This window comes from Haliotis rubra, unplaced genomic scaffold (assembly GCF_003918875.1).
Source record: "Haliotis rubra isolate DU_JTF1 unplaced genomic scaffold, ASM391887v1 Scf271, whole genome shotgun sequence".
Taxonomy (NCBI): Eukaryota; Metazoa; Mollusca; class Gastropoda; order Lepetellida; family Haliotidae; genus Haliotis; species Haliotis rubra.
In genome coordinates, this window is record NW_025766792.1 from 1,261,631 (window position 1) to 1,280,066 (window position 18,436).

The 18,436-nt window shown below is 39.7% G+C and overlaps 2 protein-coding genes across 3 annotated transcripts in view; both read left to right on the forward strand.

Annotated features, from left to right (window-relative positions):
- LOC124280683 overlaps positions 1-17,551 on the forward strand; it is a 77,476-nt gene extending 59,925 nt beyond the window's left edge. The window contains exon 4 of the mRNA XM_046716678.1: positions 16,971-17,551. Coding sequence (XP_046572634.1) covers positions 16,971-17,345 — 375 coding nt within the window. The 3' untranslated portion in view covers positions 17,346-17,551. The remainder of the gene's footprint in view (positions 1-16,970) is intronic.
- On the forward strand, positions 2,515-4,534 carry LOC124280681. Of its 2 annotated transcripts, XM_046716675.1 has the most exons (3): positions 2,594-2,639; positions 3,926-3,956; positions 4,038-4,534. In XM_046716675.1, the coding sequence occupies exons 1-3, from the start codon at positions 2,625-2,627 to the stop codon at positions 4,292-4,294; spliced, it is 303 nt and encodes a 100-aa protein (XP_046572631.1). In that variant the 5' UTR covers positions 2,594-2,624; the 3' UTR covers positions 4,295-4,534. The 2 variants fall into 2 exon arrangements, with proteins under 2 accessions (XP_046572630.1, XP_046572631.1); XM_046716674.1 differs by having other exon boundaries at positions 2,515-2,639; positions 3,926-4,534.
- Positions 17,552-18,436: the final 885 nt, after the last annotated feature.

Sequence of the window (18,436 nt, forward strand, 5' to 3'; positions counted from 1 at the left end):
AAGCGTCGGCGAAACGTTCACGTCGACGTCTGTACACCCGCATTCTTCCATCGCGTCGTTCCAATAGAAATCGTGATTCATCACTGAACCAGATTCTACGCCAATTCGGTAGGTTCCAGGCCTGAACGTTGGTGCACCACTGAACTCGATGTCGACGATGTTGTTGTCGAAGCACAGGGCAAAAATAAGGTCTTCTGGCACTCTCAACCTGTTCCTGACGGTCTGTGCAGAAAGCCTCCTCAATCCGAGTATTTGTCGAGCGGTACTGGTCGCCGTAGCTGTTCGATGACGCAGGTGATGTACCCGGATGTAACGATCCTGCGTCGCAGTGGTCCCTCGAGGTCGCCCACTACGTGGGGCATCTGCTACCGCATTCTGCCGCGATATCTCTCCCAGAACCGTGAAATGGTGCTTTGGTGAACATTCATGCGTCGGGCAACTGCACGTTGAGACTGGCCAGCTTCAAGCAAACCAATGGCGATATGACGGTTGGCTTCACTTAGACGTGGCATTTTGCGTTCGTCAACAATATTTCAAATACAGTGAATAATCGACAGACAGCGATCAACCTTTTATACCCATCATTGAGACTATCTGATCCCCAACTTTCACGTGCATTGCATTTGAATTGTGTCTTCTGTGACGATACACGCCGAAATTGAAAATCATGCTGTTAAATACGGGTATCTTACAGATGGTGCGTTTTGTTGTGATGTTTCAAAACAAACACCATAGGACTCATACACAGAGCAAAACCTTTTGTAAAATGAATCACGTTTTAATTAATTGCTACATGAAATTGCTATTTTCATGATGCGTTTCTTTTTTGGGAGAGTATATATTGCGTTGTCATGGTCGAAACTGGTTCGTATTATTTTCTTCATCATATTACTACAAATTACTGTAGTTTATGGGAGGGAATTTTATGTTACATTTGCTAAGGATATCATGAATCGCTGGCGCCTGGTTATTCCGTGCCACATAGCAGTCAATCTGTCTACTAATTTCTTGTATTTGATTGATGCATTTAAAATTAAATGTAGAAATACTATTGAATTGTATCATTTGCTTGAAGGAATCGATCATATGTGCTCGCTATCAAAGTAAAGTCAAACTTCATTCTGTAAGGTATACAATGTAACTTGACACCTTAATTGTTATGGGTAGACTAAAGAAATCATTTATTTAGTTTCACCGCTTAAATTACAACAAAGAAATCAACGGATGGCATCTCAACGAACGATAAGAACAATGCCTATGACCTACGAGGGCAAACATATCGGGGATAATTTGTTTTTATACGATATGCACCGGGTAAAAAATATCACTTTGTCATGGTGACATGACATCATGAACAATGTTATGACGTCACGTTGCTTCTAAGAAGCCGCCTTCTACATACAGCGATGACGGGGGAGCCTGCCTTTGTTGGAACGTAGATTATCGCGTAATTTCCTGAATTGAAGACTTCGGTTATAAGTAAAAAATTATATTCGTGACCATATCACACTATGTTAACGACCTAAATACCGGCATATCCCTTCTCTGGTTCCGAAAATACCAAGATTTAGACAGTTGTGTTGTAAACATGATATGACAAGGGCACTCATATTTATCTTCTATAAAGTCGGCTGTATTCCAACTATGAGAAATGTCGTCAGTGAATTGAGTTAACCAATGTCTAAAGTGCACCTTATATTTCACAAACTTAAAGCTAATGTGAACTTTACATTAAGTTAAATCACAAACAAACAACCATTTGTGAGATGTTTGTGTTAAACATTCTTCAGGTTTGCGGACAGGCACGCACGCGCACACACACACACACACACACACACACACACACACACACACACACACACACACACACACACACGCGCACGCACACACACACACACACGCGCGCACGCGCTCTGGCATAATTATATTTATATGTAAAGGCAGGGCACTGGGTAGCTGGGTGATTCAAGGATTAACTTGTGATGCCACAGATATTGGTTTGACGCCCAACCGAATGTACATATGTACAGCTGATGCCCTTGATTGTGGTATCATATCATAACCAACTACCTCTCATTTTACACTCTATTTATATTTTCAAAAGATGCCCCAAACATTTACTTAAGCTTCTGATGTCTTAAGAATCACATAAACACATGTGTATGTTTAACCTTTAGTAAACTGTGCTGAAGGTGTCCTGCATAAATTGCTTCTCGTGCATACTGTATAAGAACACCTATATTATTGATAAAAGACGTGACACATAACCCATGCATTGATTAGAAAACACCAAATTCAGTTCAAACAGGGGATACCTGCAGTCAACCCTCCACCCTGCTAAAGGAGAAAACTCCAGACTCTTAAATTTTCTACAGGTACACTTCCACCCTGTCTGCATAGTGGAAACAAAACATACTCTATCAAATTTCCATACTTAAGGCCATTGTAAGGTTATAATGGCACAACATACGTTGTTGAAATATTGATTTATGGTGTCATTGTGTACGTCACACTTCACAAAGCCCGACAATACTCGGAATTGTATTACTTCTAGGAAACTGACTGTGCGCCATTGCTGTACTAGCTCCGTTCACAAATACCTGCCTTACACTCAGGTTTCGGGAATGGCGAACTGTTCTGTAAGTATTCAACAGCTAATTTTACATTTGTCTTAGAATCAGCTCTGTGATTGTGGACTGGATGGTACTTTTGTCAGAGGCCGTGTCAGGTACAAGTGGGAAGGTGGGCGGTGGGGTAGCCTATTGGTTAAAGCGTCGTTTTATTGACGAGACAAACCAAATATCCTCTCTTCATTATATTCTTAAGGGTGAAAAACTGTAAATATTGGTGAAAATAAAAATGGTATTTTCACTGAGTAGAATAGCATGTTATTTCACTGAGTAGAATATCACTTTTGCCTGGAACTACTTTCTGCTCAAGGGCTAGACTATATTTGGGTAGCGTAACAAAATGCAGACTTTGTGAACATATCAACTTTGTCAGACCACACGATGAAATATATACATGTTATTTGACAACATTAACAAAATATCCTCTATATATTCTTCCATGATATAACAAAACCAAAATGGGCGTCTTTACAAAGCGTAGTGGTTAAATCGTTTGCTCATCACGCCGAAGATCCGGGTCCGATTCCCCACATGAATACTGACGGACTGAGTATGGTTTTACGCCGTTTTTAGCAAAATTCCACAGCAATATCACGGCGGGGGACGCCAGAAATGGACTTCACAAATTGTACCCATGTGGGGAATCGAACCCGGGCCTTCGGCGTGACGAGCGAACGCTTTAACCACTAGGGTACGATTCCTCACACACACATAATACATTGTGTGAAGCCCATTTCTGGTGTCCACCGCCGTGATATTACTGGAATAGTTTATACGTCCGCGTAAAACTCACTCACTCACTGTAAATTAAGAGATACGTCAATATTATATACGCCTATAGCATCATCTTACATGACACTCTCCTCTCCTATACTCTCACCCTGCAAGAATAACCTTCTATGTTCTATCCTCACTTCTACAAACACATACATATACTATGACTTTCGAAAAATCTCATTTGAAATGATCATGTGGAGGTAATACAGACGCATAAAGATATAAAGAAAACCAATGTTCGTGGTGAGACACGCCGGCATTATATACGTCTATAGGATTACCTTACATTCAAACTGGCGTGGCAGATAAGGTGTGAGGGAAGTCGAAGGTTAGACTGTTGGACCATTCGGGTGAAATCCAATCGTATGTTGCTGACAGATAAAAGACCAATCTTGGATTCAAACCCACGACCAGCAGATCCTGACAAGTCAGATTGGGGTGTTAGGTCTGATATATGTTGTGTCTGTTTATTAGGAGTATGTCAGTCATGATTCACTTCCATGTTACATATATTGCAGGCGGAAACTGAGCGAAACAGCCAAGCCCTGATCGACAGCCAGGGCAATCAATGGGGGCATTGGCCTGAAACAGAGGATCCAGGAATCTACGCTATCAAACAGGGTGGATGGGTCATCTACGTGGGGAGGACCGGCAACCTACACCAACGTCCGCAGTCACACTGCTACGGACACAAGCAAGCCATCGACAAACATATTCGTCGTACCGCTGCCAGAAGGCTCAGCTACAACTTTGTGGTTGACCCCGACCAGAGGTGTAATGAGCGCTGTTATATACACCACATTACTGAGTTGCAAGGTCGGTGGCCAAAGTTCAACAGAACTAGGGGAGATGCGTGTACCCAGTGTCGGAGAAGATTAACCCGCTGACAAGGATACAGAATGTGCGATTCTCTGAAACGAAATCCAGAATGTCATGAATCAGTTGAAGAAGGAAGTTCATCTGACTTGCCACAAGCTGGCTGAATAATGTGTATATACATCTGAGACTTGTGTTAATCTTTGCCACGTTCATTCACGAAGATATATAAGAGAGTGAGTGAGTGAGTTAATATTTATCGTCACATCGGCAATATTATATAAAAGAGAAATAAACATGATGACATTGTACACTTTGCGTCCTATCTTTTATTTCTGACCCACATCTTAAACATGGACCATCAGTTATATCTAAACCTGGACAATCAGTTATATCTAAACCTAGAAAATCAGCTGTATCTAAACCTGGAACATCAGTTATATCTAAACCTGGACCATCAATTATATATCTAACACGAATCATCAGTTATATCTAAACCTAGATCATCAGTTACATCTAAATCTGGATCATCAGTTAAACCTGGATCATCAGTTATATCTAAACCTGGATCATCAGTTATATCTAAACCCAGATCATCAGTTACATCTAAACTTGGATCATCAGTTATATCTAAGCCTGGATCATCAGTTATATCTAAGCCTGGATCGTCAGTTATAACTAACCTGGATCGTCAGTTATATCTAAAACTGGATCATCAGTTATATCTAAACCCAGGTCATCAGTTACATCTAAACATGGATCATCAGTTATATCTGAACATGGATCATAAGTTATATCTAAGCCTGGATCATAAGTTATAACCGACCTGGATCGTCAGTTATATCTGAAACTGGATAATCAGTTAAATATCAACCCGGATCATCAGTTATATCTAACCTGGATCATCAGTTATATCGAAACCTGGAACATGAGTTATATCTAAACCTAGATCATCAGTTATATCTAAACTTGGACCATCAGTTATATCTAAATCTGGATCATTAGTTATATTTAAACCTAGATCAGTTATATATAACATGGATCATCAGTTATATCTAAACCTGGATCATCAATTTTATCTAAACCGGGACCATCAGTTATATCTAAACCTAGATCATCAGTGATATCAAAATCTGGATGATCAGTTATATCTAACCTGGATCATCAGTTATATCTAACCGGGATCATCAGTTATATCGAAACCTGGAACATGAGTTATATTTTAACCTGGATCATCACATATATTTAAACCTGGATCACCAGTTGTATCTAAACCTAGATCAATTATATATAACATGAATCATCAGTTATATATAACATGGATCATCAGTTATATCTAAACATGGATCATCAATTATATTTACACATGGATCATCAGTTATATCTAAACATAGATCATCAGTTATATCTAAACCTGGACCATCAATTATATCTTAACCTGGATTGTCAGTTATATCAAACTTGGATCATCAGTTATAACTGAAGCTAGATCATCACTTATGTCTAAACCTAGATCATCAGTTATAGTTAAACCTGAACCATCAGTTATATCTAAACCTGGATCATCAGTTATATCTAAACCTGCATCATCAGTTATATCTAAACCTGCATCATCAGTTATAACTAAACTTAGATCATAAGTTATATCTAACCTGGATCATCAGTTTCATCTTTCTTGGATCATCAGTTATATCTAACATGGATCATCAGTTATATCTAAACTGGATCATCAGTTATATGTAAACCTGGACCATCAGTTATGTTTAAACCTGGATCATCAGTTATATCTAAACCCGGATCATAAGTAGCATGTATATCTAAACCTGGATCATCAGTTATATCTAAACCTGGATTATCAGTTATATCTAAACCTGGATCATGAGTTATATCTAAACCTGGATTATCAGTTATATCTAAACCTGAATCATGAGTTTTACCTAACCTGGATCATCAGTTATATCTAAGGCTGGATCATCAGTTAATTCTAAACCTGGGTTTTCAGTTGTATCTTGAGGTCCATATGGATCTGGGTTATTGAATTTCCCCCATTGAATGCTTATTACCTTTTCTCTAATTGTAATACTTGCATTAAATTGTAATAAACTTGATGTAAATTGTAATAATAACGTTAATTGTAATTAAAAATTGACGTAAATTGTGTTACGCAAATTGGAATAAAAACTGACGTAAATTGTAATAATTTTCGTTACGGTAAAATGTAATAAATATTTACGTAAATTGTAATAACATTTTTAATCTCTCGCATATACGCGTGTGTTTGTTTTTCGTTACATGTCATACATCATATAAGCTTGTTAGTGCGATAACTCAAGAAAGAAACTATGGACTTTGTTCAAATTTGGTACCAAGGTATATTGGCGGGATTCACCGACACCAGTGAGATTGCGTGGCCTTGAGATAATTAGCAAGGTCACAACAAAAATCTGAGGGTTTTGCCAATATAATGATTGTTAGTGCGATAACCCAAGAAAGAATTGACAAACCTTAGCTGAATGACGAAAATGATATTGGTCCTGATATATAATCGATATATAATCGATATAAAATCTCTAACTGTCCTCTGTATCATGTCTTTTCGAAAATATCTGTAGAGGTTTTTGTGTGTGCGTGCGTGCGTGCGTGCGTGCGTGCGTGCGTGCGTGCGTGCGTGCGTGTGTGTGTGTATCAAACCAATATATCTAACACACGTACCTGCATGTAGAGTCGGAGTGGTGGGTGGGTGTTCTAAGGAGTACATCTACGAGGGTCGTTCAAAAAGTAGTCAGTAGCACCTATAATAAGATACAAATGCACAATTTTATTTTTCTACATATTATCTGTCAGCCCCAAGCAAATAGGTTTTGCTATGTTCTAGCCTCACGATCCCCATTTTGTGTGACTTTGTATCTTGTCTTGGTACTCCCAAAAATTGTAAAGTCTGGAATAAACATCATCACAAACTTCAGGAAACAAAACATGCAAGAAACATTTGTGTATACTTGAGATTGGTAGAATTCTGCTAGCATCAAACTTAGATATTGAACTGCACAAAAAAGCAATTTGAAACTACAAACGCTTGTTCAAATGACTCCCCCCTTCTGTTTACTGAAAGAACTCGAGAAAGAAATGATGGATTTTGTTCAAATTTGGTACCAAGGTTTATTGACAAGATTTACCGACACCAGTTGAATTTTTGTGACCTTGAGGTCATTTTAAAGGTCACAGCGAAGGTGTAACAGTTTGGTACATTCCAAGCTTGGTAGCCGCGAGCTCAGGAAAGAGATTTTGATCTAATTTTATATCAAGGTGTATTGGCGGGAATCCCCCTACACCGATTGATTGGAGAACTTGTGCTCATTTTAAGTTTACAGTGAAAATTGTTTTGCACATGTCTAACTTTTTAGTGCGAAAACACAAGACAGAATTAATATATTTTACTTAGAAGTAGTTTCAAGATGTGTTGGGAGTATCGTCTAACGCCAGTCAAATTCAGTGACCTTCGGATTATTTTCAAGGCCACAGCGAGTATTCTTGCGATATCTCCAAAATTAATGGATGGATTTTTTTTTTATTTCACTTTATTTCTTTTTCGCACTGGTACAGTTTTATCCTTCATACACAACAATATTTCAAATACATAACACAATTAAAAAACAAGCATAAGTGAGATCGAATAGATTATGTAAACAAGTTGTTGCATGATAACCATAAAGTCGTGAATTAATTTCCTCAACCAAAACAGTGCGACATTAAGAAGGGTGGATGCCCATCAGATGGAGTTATTTGAAAATATCCCCGGTAGTTCTTGTCTGATTGTAATAAATTATCAAAGCAGTGTGGGCTTTTTCCGGTTTTCTAATGCCTGGATGGTATAATGACTGATCCAAATTGATCCCATTTCTGTGTTTTTTTACCTCGATATTTATTCATGTCATGCTTATATGTATTTCTTGCAACAATGAAGTTCTGTTTGTATTCTCAAAACAGTGTCGGCCCATAAGTTTTCACATGCAATTAAATTTGCATGCAATACAGCAATTAATACTCCCATGTTGTGACCCGTGTTAGGTGGTATAAACCTGCACATGTTATTTGTCATCATTTACTTGATGGTCAGTTAATGAATTTATAACAGGTATAATTAGTGGTAACATCACTTAGATTTAGCAATTCTTGTGTTCGGAGTAAATACTCAACATTATAAACATCGATCAAAGGATTAACCGATAACACGCTGATTGATTAATTACTTTTATCTTGCACAGCGTATTTGCCAAAAGGTAGTGTTTATTTATGTAGATTTACTAATCTATACTGAATACACTTTGTCGTGTCTGCGTCTGCGTAAAAACAACGTCCTTCTTTCAAAGGATTACCCGCCAATACATTGATTGATTGCTCATTATTGGCTAGCTAAATTACTTTTTTTTAAAGAATGGCGGACATTATGTACTGTCGGAAATGCTAGAAAAATGCTTTTTGACTATTTAAAATTCAGAGGTATTACAGTGACTTAAAAAACAAATATCACTTCTACCTAATGTAGACCGAAAGAATAAATTGTGAGACATGCCCTAAAATGTGTTTTTACTGATGAAAATACCAAAAACTTAGCAAAATAAGGGGTAGTGGGACGTTATTTGATACAAACATTAATTGCCTGTGTTACGTCGTCAGCATCCACGGTATCGACAGGTGAATCCGTACCAGATATACACAGTTTCACCCGACTACCGTACTGTCTGACCAAAACGTCATACCAGAAAGAATAGATTCTTCTCTTGGCATGTTCCAGTGTACATAATCCCACAGCAATGGGTTTGTTTAACGCGACCGAAATACTGTTCGGAGAAAATATTGAGACGTTTGAAATTGCACTTGGCTGAACATTTCGTCAGTATGTTAGCATCGGTCACCAAACGAATGTCCTTGTACTTTCTACAGTTTTCAATCTGTTTTCCATAACACGCATTGCTCAAAAGTTTGTAAAACTCTTTGGACGCGCTGTCAGTTGCCATTTTACGTTTGTGAGTGTTGACATGGATATAAGGTTTCATCCATGCATCCTGAGCGAATCTGATTACGGCGTGAATATGTTTCACTCGCATACCTAGTCTCAAATAACACTTCAACGTTTCCAAATGAACGATGTAGTTGTTTTTGTCATAAAGAGTGCAAAATAATTTTTTCCCGCTCGATTTGGTTATAGATAGACCTTTATATAAATATCTTCACAATATGGTGAAAATTCGCTCGACGGTATGTTTCTATGCATCGGTGCGGGAGGGAATGAAGAGAAGTAATCGTGTAAATACGGAGGAATTGTCAGATCACATTCTATCGTATAGCCATAGTCCCCGTCATAAGGGACAGCAATCCAGTCAATACTGTCAAACTCGTCAAACTCGTCACGCTGTCAGAACTCAAACTTCCCCAAGGCCAATGGCTCTGTCATACAAGTAGCGTTCAGGCTGTTCACGTCACAGTACAACAAATAACCCGTCTCTTTCGCAGGGTCGTACTCATCCCCCATGTGCACGTTGTTAATTTTGAAATAACAATGGGAAATGAAACTATATCCACCTCGGATGCCCTTCTCAAAATACCTGTATAAATTTGGGTGTGTTAAGAGTCGTAATTGTACACGGGTTAGCTTAAGGCAACACATGTTCGAGAAACCTGGTAGACTCACAAAATGATACGGTTCGATGCCATAGTCTGCCATACACATTGATCGAAACATTTGCATGACGTCGCATAACAGCAAAGCGTCCACCGACACTTCATTCATCGATTTCATGTCAAACGTATGTCAAAGTTCATAATCCGGATCCGAAACTCCTTCCTCGCTCAGTGAAGAATAAAATTGAACTTTGGACTGTAAAAACTGCTCGCGCAAAACCTCAAAACTGCTTACATACTGACCGCCTCCGTGGTGTAGTGGTTAGAGCGTCCGCCCGGACAGTGGAAGGTCGCGGGCTCGATCCCCGACCGCGTCATGCCAAAAGACGTTAAAATATGGTACTTGTTGGGCCCCGCCTGGCGCTCGGCATTAATGGTTACAACAAGGAATGGTCGGCTCAGAGTCAGTATAATGTGTCTTAGTGGGGTATTCATGCTTCACTGCAGCATGGTATCTCAGTGGGCTAGCAATATAAAACCAGCTTCAGTCTGGGCTAGCACAAGCAGCCACACATACAAGTACACACGCATACACGCCGTCATATGAGCGAAATATTCTCAAGCACGACGTTTCGTTTCGTTTTTCATCTCGTCTCGTCTCGTCTCGTCTCGTCTCGCCTAACCTCACCTCACCTACAGGACTGTTATATCTCCTAAAATCCTACCAGCATCTACTTGACTATTGGACATGGCGATGAATAGGGTTACAAAGAAGATAAGCTACTGGTTTAACAACACGGTACATGTGAACTTGAACCCATCTACCTCAAAACCGTTCATTCATATAAAGAAACGCAATTTAAAAGGAGAGAAAAGCGTAAGTCTAACGCCCGAGGCATTCAAAGAACTTGTTCAGAAGCAGGAAGAGATTCTGGAGGTTTTAGAAGACCTAGAGCTGATCAATCGAATCCATCCGTTGATCCTGATGTGGATGGCTGATCAATCGAATCCATCCGTATAAAAGACCCGGTAAGTCCCGAATTATTTACTTATTTCCATTCTTCAACAGAACTGTTGTATACATATTTCATTTAAAAATTAATAATCTACTTCTACCATTTTAGATTCGATGATAAGACCTGTCTCACCACCACCACCACCTGGAACAGAATCTGTCAAGTCAAGACCAAGCTGTAACGGATACACGCATGTTGAAAATGGGAGCGAACACAACATCATCAACAACAACAACATCGTTGCACAGAACGGATGCCTGGCTCCCACACCTATGACAAACCCAAACACCACGCAACCTTGGAATGGATACGCGCCCTCTGAACCTCTGCCGGGCGGAAACAACCCACAGCCGTGGAATGGATACACGAGGTCAGAACCTCTGCAGTGGAACGGATACACGGGCTCACACCTCCGCAGTGGAATGGATACGCGGTCTCTCAACCTCGGCCAGACCAAAACAACACACAGCAGTGGAATGGATACACGAGGTCAGAACCTCTGCAGTGGAACGGATACACGGGCTCACACCTCCGCAGTGGAATGGATACGCGGTCTCTCAACCTCGGCCAGACCAAAACAACACACAGCAGTGGAACGGATACACGAGCTCCCAACCTCTGCAGTGGAACGGATATACGACCTCCCAACCTATGCAGTGGAATGGATACGCGGCCTCCCAAACTCTATCAACACTATGTATCAGACCGAAACAAGATTTACCCGTGGAACGGGGACGTAGCCAACAACGTGTACAGGGACGTCAACAACTACAGCACCTGGACTCGACCTGAGGATGCAATACAGCACCTGGACTCGACCTGAGGATGCTAGTACACTTGAAACCACCACTGACACTAACGCGTAGTATACTAACTAGGAGTTATTCATTCATTCATACTGACTTACACATGAGGTTATTATAATTAATAAAGAAAATAATTAACAAATGTTATCATCTTTATTATTTATTGACATTTTCTATCATCGGATATATACATATAGTAGACAGATAGTTAGATATGAATGAGCTTCGAGAAAGTGGATAGCGTTACTGTTGTCTTCAACTCGAACACAGCAGTTTGTTAGTGGTTTGTCTACCATTACAGTTGCTCACATTTCTGTCTCACTATACAAATACACGCGTGTTATAGAAAACTGGAACTGTACATAATTTGTCTGGAGTAAATTATCTTGAGGAACACCTCACGCAGAGTAAAATACACGCGAGCGCACACGCACAACACAACGAGACATACACCAGACCATTCGTGACCCACTCGTGTTATTCCGGGACAAGCCGAATACCGACTCGTTCCCCTCTCGAAGGCATTCGTCACCACTCACCCCTTTCCGTAACCTCCAAGAAGACTCGTTCCCCACTCGATGCTTGTTATGTGCGAAAATACAGCAAACCAATCAGAATATTTCCAATTTTCTAAATAAGGTTTAATAATCAAAAATGGGAATTGTTTTATTGAATATACAAATAAAATAATATTTTTTCGGCTACATTAAATCCCAAAGCAGATACTCAAAGAAATGACTATAAAATGTTTCTCAAACTGAATACATTGTATTCGTGTAACCTTGCTGTCACACCCCTGGTGGAATTTTAAATGAATTCGCTGAAAAAAATATGAATGACCAACAAACAGTCAGACTAAAATATCCCCAGAGCTGTGAAATATAAGCCCAATGTTAAAGATTAAGGTTGATCAGTTACATACAAGTATGATATTATAGTTTTGAAACTCGAAGCGATTATAATTACATTTCCTAAAATTGGTCGAAGCGCACGTACACTCTCCATAACAAGCTCGCAAGCTCGTCAGAAACACACTCCGTTGGACCCATGAGAACCGTGTGTATTTGAATATCTCACCGTCATTCGCATGATTCTTATTAAAAACTTCATAATAGCCAGCAAAATCCTGTTAGCTACGATATATATTTTTCATGATTTTTTAAACAATGACATAATGCCTTAAACGATTTAAGTACTCGGGATTATTTTTATCAAAGCACCCGGCTCATTTACGCGCGTTCTGGCTGGTTTGTCGTATTTTCGCTTATAACAAGTATCGAGTGGGGGGACGAGTCTTCTTGGAGGTTACGGAAAGGGGCGAGTGGTGACGAATGACACCAGACGGTTTCAACAACCTTAGGTGTGAAAACCGGAAGCTCTTCGCGAGCAAACGACAGTCCTGAAGCAGACGACGAACACCTGTCGTCGCTCCCATTCACACCGCTTAATTCTATAACCTTCTTTGTGTCCATTGTTACCACATCTTTAGGGAGTCTTCCTCGGTCTTCTGCACCTTAAAGTACCTCCCTCCACACTTCTTCGCTTTCCATTGAAATTGGGAGGTAACTGGTATCCCGGTGTCAGGGGGTTTCGACGATGTAAGACAAAAACGTATTTTTTATCTGTAATATCATTTAAAAATTTTATTTTACTAACCTCGAGTGATAAAGGATATATTCATCTATTTCACACAAAAATATCAAGTGTTTCCTACAAAAATAGCGTTGATGACATCGTATCGGCGAAACTGTTGCCGCTCGTAACATCCGGGTATTTGGTATGGGTTTTCGACGATGAGCCATACTTTTTGCTCCGCACTGCGAAGGGAGTGTTGTGATCACGTGGCTTCCTATTTATATACTAGCCACATAAAGAAACTGTGCACACATGCCTTCAGAATTGGAATACAACACAGCAAAGACGAAATGATGTGGACACTTTATAAGCTGAAGTATCGGACCACACGAAGTTGTCAAAGAACATGAACAATATCCGTAACGATGACGTCAGAAGTTCAAAATCGAGTAGGGGGGTCACATGACGAAGTCACAAAATCAATAACAGGTATGACCACCATGTGTGTGAAGCACAGTAGTACAACGACGAAGCATAGAGGCTACCAAATGTGCATTGGAGGCCTGGGAAATGGTCTGGGGCGTGGTCACTGCTGTCTTGAACCTGTATCTGAGATGAGTCACCCGAATCCACCTGTCCTGTCTTGGCGTCGTTACGTCGGGAACGCCCAGAACGTGGGTGGTCGGCGACGTCATTACTGTTTCGATAACGCCTGACCCATGCAGATATCGTGTTACGATGGCATTGGAAATGTGTTGCCACCTGTTGTTGGCTCATTCCTGCTCGAACCATTCCAATGGCTTCATGACGTTGAGCAGATGTTAATCTATGCATGATGTGCATGTGACTTCTCATGTGGATTTGTGAACGTTTGAATGACAAAAGATCAAACTTTCGACAGTGACAGCAATTTCAGAGTTTCACATGTTGTGTGCAGCTGTAAGGACTGCACGTGCAGTAACACATTGCAAGGCCATACGCCACCGTCAATGACGTCACGTCGCCTGGCACGTGCATGAGCATACTTGCTATGTTCACAAATGTATTTATGTATAAATACGCTGTGTGCCTATATTTATATTTTCTGTGTGCACAGTTTCTTAATGTGGCCAGTATATATTGCCTGTCACCAGCAGACGACTGATCTTACTTAATTTTCGCTTGCTATTTTTTGTTATAAAGGCAGCTGATTTTGCATCTAAAGTGGTATTAACGATCTCGGGTAAATAATATTGATGTTTGTTTGCTTTTTATATAACTTTACTTCCCGATTTCCATTGTCAATAAAACTTCTCACGACAGCGACTGGGCACCCGCCCTACCAGTGAAACTGTTTGTGCACACCGATCGCACACGTACTCCCCCGATATAGCGCGTGCAATGCAATCGTCGAAATCACCAGAACGTCGAATTCAGCTCGTGTTGGGATATTGTTGTCATGAACTCCTACTTTTTCCTTTCCTGTCAATTTTCTTTACTAAAGACCACACATTTGTCAGGAACACGATATCAAATTATCGGGCTATAGGATGATGTTATGCAATATCCATTGCGTGACTAAATTTAGAGATACGTCAGCGTTACATTGGTTATATTTATATCGGTATCATTGTGCAAGTGACACTTCATATAGCCCGACAATACTCGGAATTGTATCACTTCTAGGAAACTGACTGTGCGCCATTGCTGTACAAGCTACGTTCACAGATACCTGCCTCACACTAAGGTTTCGGGAATGGCGAAGTGTTCTGTAAGTATTCAATAGCTAATTTGACATTTGTCTTAGAATCAGCTCTGTGACTGAGTTCTGGGCGGTACTTTTGTCAGAGGTCGTGTCAGGTACATGTGAGAAGGTGGGCGGTGGGGTAGTCTGTTGGTTAAACAAAGTGCACATTTTCTGAGATTAAGTGACAGTAAAAGAACTAAACAATACTTATAATTTAAAAGCTTGTCGAGATAATCTAGGATACGGTCTTTCAGAATCTGTAATTGGTGGACACAAATGAAGAATGGTTATACAAATATCTATTGGTAAAAAAAAGTAGTGATTTTGTTGAACGTTAGATACGTTAAGTAGATAACATATTACAAACCAGCCAGAAAGAAACCCGTTGCATCTTGCGAATGCTAGATAATTCATTAGAATTTAATACAACACAAGACAAGAGCAAAATAAGTAGAATTGTTGCAGATATAGAAACAACAACAATGATTTTCCATATTGTATTACACGTATCTGACGAAAACGTATCTGATGCTACAAAAGCAAAATTCGGCCTACAGTTGGAGTGAAGTTTATCTCGCTTAGTTTCACACACATTTGTGATACTGCTGTCATCGGTGCTTAAAAAGCAATTGGTTTACAACTACTGCGCTGTACAGAATCCCTTCAGTTACAGATGACGAGTTCACGTATCTGATGAAAAATGAAAGTAACAAACCTTCTAGTTCAGGTACGACCACATGTATCTTTTCAAGTTAACTTTAGAAAGCAAAAGCACATAACTGTTTTACAGACTGGAATAACTGGAAACGAAAGCACTCGTACGACTCGTTGTATGATTTTGAATATGTATTACTGGTCGATGACTAAACTGTTTCACGTATCTGATGGCAGTACCAGGGACACAAATAATGCAATGTTTTTAGAAACAAATTTTCTTATGACTACCTAGTATTTCCTTTATGATTTTGCAAGTATATATATTTTCAAGTCCAATGAGATAGCATATTTACACAAATGGTTGCAATGCGTGGAATTGTTATCAGGTACTTGCAGGAGGGACAAAGAAAATATGTAACAAAGGTCTATATCATGATGCGGTGTATAACAAAATTACTGACAAAAACACTGAAGTAACATGAATTGTGATACTAAAACAGCGGCCCGCACACACAGGAAGAAGAAAAGTACATTTCAATGACAAAATATTTTATAAGACGACAGGGGCAACGAAATACAGGAAATGTGCGTTAAGCGGAGAATCAATGTAAAGCGTCGTTTTACTGAAGAGACAAACCAAATATCCTCTCTATATTCTTCCATGATATAACAAAACCAAAATGGGCGTCTTTACAAAGTCTAGTGGTTAAAGCGTTTGCTCATCACGCCGAAGAACCGGGTACGATTCCTCGCATGACTAAAATATGTGAAGCCCATTTGTGGTGTCCACCGCCGTGATATTGCTGGAATATTGTAAACATAAGCGTAAAACTCACTCACTCACTGTAAATTAAGAGACACGTCAGCATTATATACGCCTGTAGCATCATCTTACATTCAAACAGGTAATACCCTCTCCTATACTCTCACCCAGCAAGAATAACGTTCTATGTCCTATCCTCACTTCTACAAACACATACCTATACTATGACTTTCGAAAAATCTCATTTGAAGTGATCATGTGGAGGTAATACAGACGTATAAAGATATAAAGAAAACCAATGTTCATGGCGAGACGCGTCAGCACTATGTACGCCTATAGGATTACCTTACATTCACACTGGCGTGGCAGATAATGTGTCATGGAGGTCAAAGGTTAGACTGCTGGACCATTTGGTTGAAATCCAATCGTTGGTTGCTGACAGATAAAAGACCAATCTTGGATTCAAACCCACGACCAGTAGATCCTGTCAAGTCAGATGCGGGCAGTAGGTCTGATATATGTTTTGTCTGTTTATTAACAGTATGTCAGTCATGATACACTTCCGTGTTGCACATATTGCAGGCGAAAACTGAGGGAAACAGCCAAACCCTGATCGATAGCCCAGGCATTCCATGGAAACATTGGCCTAAAAAAAAGAAGAAAATAGCAGGAATCTACGTTATCAAAGAGGATGGATGGGTCATCTACGTGGGGAGGTCCAAAAATATAAAACAACGTCTGAAGTCACACTGCAAGGGGAAGGTGCAAGCCATCGACATACACATTGGTGGTACCGATGCCGGGAGGCTCAGCTACAACTTTGTGGTTGACCGCCGCCAGAAGTGTAATGAACACTGTTATGAACACCACATTACTGAATCGCAAGGTTGGCGGCCAGAGTTCAACATGAAGGGAGGAGATGCGTGTCGTGCATGTGTCCAGTGTAAGAAAACATGAACCTGGTGACAAGGATACAAAATGTGTTATTCTCTAGAACGAAATCAATAATGTCATCAATCAATTAAAGAAGGAGATTCACCTGACTTACCTATAGCTGACTGGATAATGTGTATATAAATCTGAGATTTGTGTTAATATTTGCCACATTCATTCACGAATTGATATGATACCAGAACAGAAGAGAAATAAACGTGACGACATTGAAAACTGTACTTTGATTTCTGACCCTCAACTATAACTTGGATCATCAGTTATGTCTAAACCTGGACCATCAATTATATATCTAAACCTACATCATCAGTTATATCTAAACCTGAATCATCAGTTATATCTAAACCTGAATCATCAGTTATATCTAGACCTGGACCATCAGTTTCATCTAAACCTGGACCATCAGTTATATCTAAACCTGGACCATCAGTTACACCTCCAAATGGATCTGGGTTATTGAATGTCTCTATTTTTTCTCTTCCCAAGTACTCCCAGTAGGATTTGATACATTCTGGTTTTTAAAAATGAATTTTGCTAGGATCTTTGTAAGATTATGATTTTGTCTTTTGCTACTTATTATTTTTTCTAGATTTCAGCATTGATTTAAGTTTTTCATCTTGTTCTAAGATGCACAGATTTGTTTAAATTTGATTTTCTGGAACACAATTTGGTTCCACAATTATAAGTTGATACAAAAGCAATTACTTCTTCCACATTGGGTTTGTTTCATCGTTCCTGTCAAACGATCTTCTCTATTAAGTTGTAACGCTTAATTGATTCCGTCCTTAAGGGCAACATCGTCGCTAACACGTGCACAGACACACACACACACGCACGCACACACACACATACACATGACGCTTGTCTTAGGGTATCTGGACGAAAACTTTAAACATAAAATCAGTCAAATTCTTGGAGAGGATGTTGTCCTTTATTTCATGGATAGTTGGAAAAGATTTCAAGACGACTGTAATTGTTTACCACGGGGGCGATATTATCGATCAGCGAGGTTGTAATACGACCCAGGTAGTACACCGCGTGTCATAGACGTTCTCTGTGTAGACCGTATCGCGAAATGTCTTATGTTAGTGATATGA